This window comes from Lates calcarifer, linkage group LG9 (genome assembly GCF_001640805.2).
Source record: "Lates calcarifer isolate ASB-BC8 linkage group LG9, TLL_Latcal_v3, whole genome shotgun sequence".
Lineage (NCBI taxonomy): Eukaryota > Metazoa > Chordata > Actinopteri > Centropomidae > Lates > Lates calcarifer.
In genome coordinates, this window is record NC_066841.1 from 1,484,544 (window position 1) to 1,492,668 (window position 8,125).

General features: G+C 42.6%; 2 protein-coding genes across 3 annotated transcripts in view; both read right to left on the reverse strand.

Moving 5' to 3' along the window:
- Positions 1 to 1,422, reverse strand: part of ttc28 (tetratricopeptide repeat domain 28) — a 91,378-nt gene extending 89,956 nt beyond the window's left edge. For both annotated transcript variants that reach the window (XM_018697109.2, XM_018697101.2), the window contains exon 1: positions 996 to 1,422. In XM_018697109.2, the coding sequence (XP_018552625.1) occupies positions 996 to 1,025 (30 nt within the window). In that variant the 5' untranslated portion in view covers positions 1,026 to 1,422. The remainder of the gene's footprint in view (positions 1 to 995) is intronic.
- A 170-nt stretch (positions 1,423 to 1,592) lies between these two features.
- pla2g3 (phospholipase A2 group III) lies at positions 1,593 to 7,699 on the reverse strand. Its single transcript, XM_018697138.2, is given in 8 exon segments — positions 1,593 to 3,599; positions 4,262 to 4,372; positions 4,835 to 4,964; positions 5,046 to 5,214; positions 5,216 to 5,417; positions 6,020 to 6,154; positions 6,243 to 6,375; positions 7,071 to 7,699. Coding segments are annotated over 8 exon segments (1,668 nt in total). The 5' UTR covers positions 7,603 to 7,699; the 3' UTR covers positions 1,593 to 3,343.
- Positions 7,700 to 8,125: the final 426 nt, after the last annotated feature.

An 8,125-nucleotide genomic window follows, 5' to 3' on the forward strand; every position in this document is an offset into this window, starting at 1 on the left:
CTTAGTTCAGTCCAAAGTAGAGTGGCTCTCAGTGGAGCACATACCTCTGCCAAGGCCAAACAATCCTACACATCTGTCTACGTCTTATAATAGAAAAATAAAAGAGGGAGTGGAAGCAGTCTGATAACACAAACGGTTTATTGGTTATTGTCGCCTCTTTAACCAGATCTGCACCAAAACCTAAGACCCAGACCCCAACTTTCAACCAGGTTTGGTTCAGTTCAGTCGGGTTAGGGTCAGGGCCCTGCTGATTTATCACTGTAAAACAATCACTGTCATCCTGTGACTCACTTTTAACCTGATTTTATTGTCGCCCACCTTCACTTTGTTTTCTCAGGCTGTGGAATTAAGTCTAATCTGCTTTTTATTAAATGTTAGTATGTTATCGTTATGCTGTTTAGTCTTTATTCTTTCATTTCTGCTTTGTGACTCTAACACATTCTGTTTTATTTAACTCTTCTAAATCCTGTTTGTATCTTTCAGATATTAGTGTTACTGCCTTTTCAGGCTTTAGTTAAGCAGTTTACTTTGTTGTTAAAAGACACAGTACTTTAACTTTACCTTGTCTTGGCTTCTTCAGCTCTTTTAATCTCTTTAATGGAGGTGTTGCTTTCTGCTGCTCCTCAGCTCTGATTCTTTCTACTCTCTGCTTCCCTGACTGTCAAGTCTGAAACTCCTGGTCCCTCAACAAGGCGACACTCACAGGTTTAGCTGCAGGGTGAAGGTTTTCAAAGCAGATAGAAGGGTGAAGTCGCACTGCAGTGAGCCCATGCTGCCTCCTCTGCAGCCTGACAGAAATCAGATGGGAGCTGAGAGTGAACTCCAAAATAAACCCTGCAGGATTGTTTGTCTCTAACTGTCACGCTGTTAGAACTTATGCAAACGGGTTTTCTTTCTTTTCTCAGCCTCCTGCAGCCCGCACTGCCTCCCACACTCACCACAGCACCGGACTGAGACAAAACACTAAATAAATCAGTTGTTTCCAGTGGCCTCACCTTCTCTTTCCTCGTCCTGTGCTTTTCCATCTCCGCTAAATCCGGCGACAGCAGCAGCTCCAAACTTTCATCCCACAGCAACAGAGAAGCAGGACGCGAAAACACTGAGCCACCATCCGAAACAACACGAGCCCTGAAGTGCACTTTAGGTTATCACACACTGCTGCGACTTTACTGCTCGATAAAGTTAGGATGAGGAGGCTTGAGCGCTATGTCGCGGTGCTCCGGAGCTTTTCTTGGGGAAAGTTAATCCAGAGTGAGTGCGCCATGTTCCCACAGCCGATCTTCTCCCCTTAGCGGAATTTTTGCCCGGTGAGAGGCGGGGATCCGGTCGGCTCCATGGCTGCAGCCTTCAGCAAGGTTTCAATTACATTTTCATGACATCAGAGAGGAGTTGAGTTACCTGACGGATATTCATTACAGCAGGCCTCTATGCAACCTTACTGTGTCAGTGCAGGAGGAATAAATAAAGTTTTTTTTAAACTTTTTATTAGGAGAACAAAAACCAACAAACACCAACAAAACAATAAATAATTAAACACGTGCAACATTTGTGGCCTAAATGACAGGAAATGTCCTTCAGTTAAGTTTTATAAAAAAAAAACTTTTACACTTAAAATAAATAGTTCAACATTTTCAGAAACATGCTGAGTCAGTTTTTTAGCTGGAACACTTGATACCACTCTCATATCTGTCCATTAAATATGCAGCCAGGAAGCAGTTAGCTTAGCTTAGCATAAAGAATGGAAGCAGGGGGAAACAGTTAGCCTGGTTCTGTCCAAGGACAACAAAGCCCAGCCACCAGTACCTTAAAACCCACTAGCTAGCTCATTATATCTGGTTTGTTTACTCCTTTAAAAAACTAAGGAGTAAAAACTGAGAACTGTGGCTTTTTGTGTTTATAACTTTCATGCCTGGAAAGTTAATGAAGGGAAGTCACTACCTCCGGCCGAGAAATAGTTCCACTCATAACCTCAGTAAACCCATAACTTCATAACATTTTACACTTCAGTTTGTAGAGATTAGATAAATGACATATAAAGTGTTAATTAGGTCAGTTATTTTACTTTTAAACATAGCCAGGCTAACTGTTTCCTGCTGGTTCCAGCCATTATGCTAAGCTAAGCTAACTGCTACTGACTCTGTCCTCATATTTGCAGCACAGACACCGGTAACAAAGTCTTCCATCAAGAACATATGAGCCTGTTTCCAAAACATCAAACTATTCCTTAATCAGTCATTTCCTCACGTCATAAACAAAATATTTCACAATGTGTTTCCTATGTACAGATATTTACATCACAGAGGCCTTTCATTTTTCATTGCTGCGCTAACAACATAATTAGCATTTTCTGTCCACAACTCTTACAGTAAAGTACAAATATTTACAACAACAACAACAAGTGCTGAAACCTCATTAACAGAGACTGAGGAGCAGGACTGCAGCCATGATTTTAGACGTACTGAGGTCAGGAGTATGACTTTCCCTGGTGAAGCCTAGAAATGTTTGACTACTGTATGTTTAAAAGATGGAAAAATACTAAATCCTTTAGTTGAATTCAAATTTACCTCATCTTTACAGCTAAAAACAGTTACATTTAAAGATACTGACTCCAAAGAAGATCAGAAAAAGTCCTTAAAAAACTGTGGAGGAGTTAAAACCCCCAGATAAAAGTGACCTCGGTGTCGTCAGCGGGGGCTGCAGTCCTGTAGGGGAATTAGTGCAGACCTGGATTGTTTTTATATTCTGAGCAAAAACAGCCACTGATATAAAACAACAGATCTTTTTCATGGCAGATATCTTGATTTGTCAAGGCAGGAAAAGCCCAGGTGTAACTAATCACCTGAGGCAGCCTGCAGATCAGCTCACAACTGAATGAAACGCAGTCATGATTACTATTAGTTACACCTGAGCTTTCTGCTGCTGACACACAAAAAGGTTTATGATACTTTAGGAGAAGTTTTCTTTGATCTTATTCTGATTTCACTCCATCTCTGGTCTAACAATATAAATACTATAATATCTACTGAGGACCCAAAGTGTTCATCATTAAATAAATAAGATGTTTACGGGGCTTCTTTAAATCTTCTTTGTCTAAATTCTGATCAGATGTTTTCTCTTTTAAGATCTTGTGGCCATATTGTAAATGAATATCCTCACTTTAACATATTACTCCTTTGAATGGTGCGTTTCCTTGATGCATAAATAAATGATATTCATTTTTGGAGATAAAAAGTGGCATTAAGTAAAGTCTGGACTTTAGGGAGAAGACATCTCACAGTGATTAAACAGAAATGACCTGGAATAAACTATTCAGATGATTATTTACTTCTGTTTCTATTTAATATCAAACACTTTGAGTCTCTGTAACAGGCCGTGGAGTATTTGGACCATGTGTTCTGGTCTTGTTTGTTCGTCTGGGCCGGGTCATCCGGAGACACAGTTTGTGAAGCCTCACAGCTCGGTCTTTTCTTTTCGCTCTCCTTGTGTTTGGCCTCCTGACCTTCAGCTTCACTGCCTGCAGATGGCGCTGCTCCTCCACCTCTGCACCACTCCTCCAGTCCAGCTGAGGGAGATCTGCTCTCACCAGAACTGCTGCACAACTGTTGAACAAAGAAGAGGCAAAGATGGTTTAGTGATGCTGTAAGTGCTTAAATACAAGTCAGAGGTACTGGAACTTCTACTTCATACTTTACTCCACTACTCTCAGGGGGAAATATCGTACTTTTTACTTTTTACACTTTGCAGATTTTATATTAAAACATATTATAAGCCTATAAAATACTAAGAAAATACAATATAATGCTTTGAAACTGATTAAACCAGTGGTCTTCGACCTTTTTGGCTCGTCACACCCATTAAAAAATAATCTGCTGCATCGCTGGGACCTTTCAGAGCTGTTACAAGTTACACCAAAACAGTGATTCCCACTGTAAACCTCTCAGATGGTTTGATTTAAATGACTGTTCGAGGCTCAACAAAGTCAAATCATCCAGTATTTTATAAAAAGAGAATCAGAAAAAAGATCATATATAAAATATCACATATTTTCTCCCTCCCTGTCCCATATATCATCTCATAACCTCTCAGACTTATCTTATAATATTTTTATTTTAATTGCAGGACTTTTACTTAAAGTAAAGATGCTGAGCATGTTCTCCACCTCTGCTCTACGTAATGACTGTAAATAAAGATGAGGGATCACACAGTGTTTCATGTCGTGTGGATACATGTACAGTAGCTATGTCTGTGTCTGTATACTGACATTTTTCCTGCTGTGCAGTCCTGTGGCAGGAAGCAAGACTGAGACACGTGTCCAAGCAGAAGAGCCTGTACTTCGGTCAGTTGTCTCTGTTGAGCCAAGGTCTGGAATAATCTGGACGGACAGCGAGACCAGACAAACGTCAGAGACCAACAGAGGTGCCAAAACAAACAAACAAACAAAAAAAAGGCACAGCAGATGGACAGAGGGCAGAAAGAAACCCAGACAGAGAGACGGTGAGCGCAAACATGAGATTATGTTAATGTCCAAGGACGTGAAATCATTTCTGTGCAGATTCAGAGAAGCGCTACACCTTATATAACTGTGTGACTCTGAAGGTATGTGTGCACTGCTTGTGGCCTACATTTGTGTTATGAAACATCACACCACGCCGGCCTTGTCTTACTTTGTACACACAAAAATGAAGGTAAGTGAACCATTATCATCGAAGTCTGTATATGCTCTGCACATAGCACTGGAAATATTTACTCTGGGGTTAAATAAATGTGTGTAATCTAGTCATGTCACACATCTCCACCTCGTCACTGGGGGATTTTGCAGATAAAATTGATTTACCTGCTGGTACAGTTGCAGTGGTACAGCGTCCTGGGCTCTGGGTTGTGGAGGCCAAATCTCCTCTGCTGAGGAAGGATCTTGTTCCTGCACTTGTCAAGATCCTTATAGACCCCACATGACAGCTGCATCTCTGTGGAGAATGTTCAGTGATGTTATTGTACTGTGGAGAAATAAACTGAAACACTGGAGAGACGAGTGTGATATTAAATACCTGTGATATCTGCGTCCTGCTCGGTCACAGTTTGGTTTCTGGTGGGTAAAGTGTTCTCCAGGTCATCTCCACCCTCGGGTACTGATGCTGCAGGCCTCTCTGATGTGTTTGTGACTGTGGAGGTAGTGACGTCGGTAACGGCAGTGATGGAGGCTGAGGGTGAACTCGTTAAAGGTGTAGGGACAGGTGGATGCAGCAGCGGTGATGGAGATGAGCTGCGGGTCTGATGTGCTGCTCTCTGGGAGTTCTGCAGGTATGGTGGTGTTGATGATGGAGATGGTGCTGTTCATGCTGGACTGTGTTGGATTCACAGACTCGTACAGTGTGGGTGGATGAACCTCTGCATACAGAGCCATTTTAGTCTCCTTACACCTGGAAATCACAACAGAGGTTGGAGTCGTTTGAAGGACTAGTTGCACATTTTGGTTTCTTAGATAAAAAGATTAATACAGCACTTGTGTATCAGTTCAATATGAAGCTACAGTCTGTTTGCGTAGCTTAGCATAATTACTGGAAACAAGGCTAAAGAGCTAACGTGGCTCTGTCCCCACCACCACCTCTAAACGTCACAAAACATTATGAAAGCCCAGCTGTTTCCACCTGTTTCCAGTCTTTGCACTAAGCTAAGCTAAGCTAAGTTATGCTAATTGCCTTGTAGCATATTTAGCATGTAGACATGAGAGTAATAATTGTTCTTACATTTTGAGAAGTCTAAATGTTAGCCATGCTAGCAGCTCAGGCACAGCAGTGCTTTGAGCTAAATGCTAACATCAACATGCTAACTTTAACATGCTGATATATATTTACCATGTTCACCATCTTAGTTTAGCTCCAACTACAAAATACAGCAATGGCTGATGGGAAATGTCATTAGGTATTTAATCAGAAATTAGTATGTCCAAGTATTGGACAATTTGAAATCTTGACCCGATGGTGAATCCAAACCTTACTAAATAAAACAGACCTTTACTTACATTCCAAACCAGTTTCTCTGTGTACACTGGAGTCGATGGGAGAACTCAAAGCAGTGCATCTTCAGCAGGTTAAAGAAGGTGTATCCCACCACATCTGATATGCTGTCATTCGCCTCCCTCAGGCAGGTACGAAACCTGTAACGAGCGTCATTTTTAATTATTGAAAAAGTCAACATATAAAGCACACACTCTGGATGTCGAGGGTACAGTTATAAACTCCTACTTGTTGTCACAGTCACAGTGGGACATGGTGAAGATGTTGGTGTTGAAGACACCAAACTCTGAGTGGAAGGACAGGATGGTGTGTTTGCACTGGTCGTGTTCCCGGCAGCAGCTGTCTGTGTCTGCAAAAACCCCTGCAAGAGACAAGGCGACAGAGGAGGGGAGACAACGACAAGATTATTACCACAACCTGATCACTGATGAGATGAGCGTGGAAAAGTCCTGACATCCTGGGTCATTTACCAGCAACATTTCAGTGTTTATATTGGTTGGATTTTTGGGAATTAGTGAGTCAAAAGAAATTCAAAGTGAGTTAAAGTCCATTTATTAGTCTTCAGGGGTGTGACAGTTTTATAATTTTCTACTTAAAGCATCACAGTGTAACTTTGTGTGACTGAGACAAATCTGTGATTTTGTTCTACACTTGGTTTTGGTGGCTTAGAAAAAGCCTGAAACTAGAAAGTCTAATGATGGAGGCTGCTGAGTTGAATTATGGGAAATGTAGGATCCACACTCAGGATATCTCAGCTTCTGCTGCATCAATTTTTACAGTTCTTCCTAAAATCTGTCCCTTGTGAGCTCCCACAGTTTTATGGACACACAACACTGAATCAACTGAAGAAGAATTTATTTTTTAATCCGACATCATAGGTTCCCAACATTTATTTTTGACCCTAACAGCAGGAGATGGAGATGTGAACAGAGTGAAAGTGAAAAGGTCAGAATAAATAAGTGTAGTTTTGTGTAACAAAAACAATTATTTTTTTCTACCAGTAATCCTATAGTTCACACATGGACTAACTTACAGTGAAGTGTGACAGCAGCTCACCTAAATCTGCATATGATGGCGCCTTGTTGCCGGAGCCGCACCAGAGAGTCCCAGGTACAATAAAACCGCGCTTCACGCGCACATGGCTCCTGACCTCTGACCTTTCATCTTGACCTTGACTATTCTGGGCCGTGAGGAGACCACCAGCGCTCCTCACCGGCCTCTTCCCTGAGTGATACCCGAGCTCGGCCGCAGAGACGCACTGCTGCCCCCCCTCATCGAACAGCGAGTCCAAATGGAAATTTTCATCCGGATGATCGGAAAACTCCTGCGCGCGCTCCAGGCACAGAGACAAATAGTTCTGGATCACTGACGCGTCCTCGCTCCAAGAGCAGCCGAGCAGAGCGCGCTCCCCGGACCAGGCGCTGTGGTAGAGCCGCGCGGATGGAGAGTCCTGCCGGAGAAAGCTGTAGTGCACTTCTCCGTCAGGCAAAACTTTAGTCCAGGAGCAGAGGATGGAGGCTTGTGCAGCCGTCCACCTCAGGAGTGATGCTGTTAAAATGACAGTAACAAGTGGAGCGATGTGCGTCATGGCGGCGCAGCGGGGAGGCGGAGAGGCTGTCTCACCCTCACAACTACAACAGATCACTGCCTCACTCCCTGACTCACCCTCTGACAGACCGACAGACTTCAGGTCGGGTTTAAATGAGGAGGAGGAGGGGGAGGGGTGTTTCAGTGGATCTAAAATAAACGCAACATCCAAATCAGCCTGAGTCACGTGACCTGTCAGAGGCGTCAAACATCAGTCTCTCTCTCTCTCACACACACACACACACACACACAAAGCTAAATAGGTTCTGAAAATGTGACTAATATTGATAAGTGACTGACACGCCTCCAGTTCACATTAAACACACATCAATGACAATGTGACAAAGTGATCAATTTCTATTGATCAATAAATGACACAGGAGACAAACAGCCAGCTGCTTCCTGTAGTTTTCATCAGTTTCTCTTCCTTTCAATGATAAGCCCACAGAGAGGATTTATCATGGAGCCGCTAACTTAGCTTAGCACAAAGAGCAGTGAAAACTGGCAAAACCACAACAGACTTC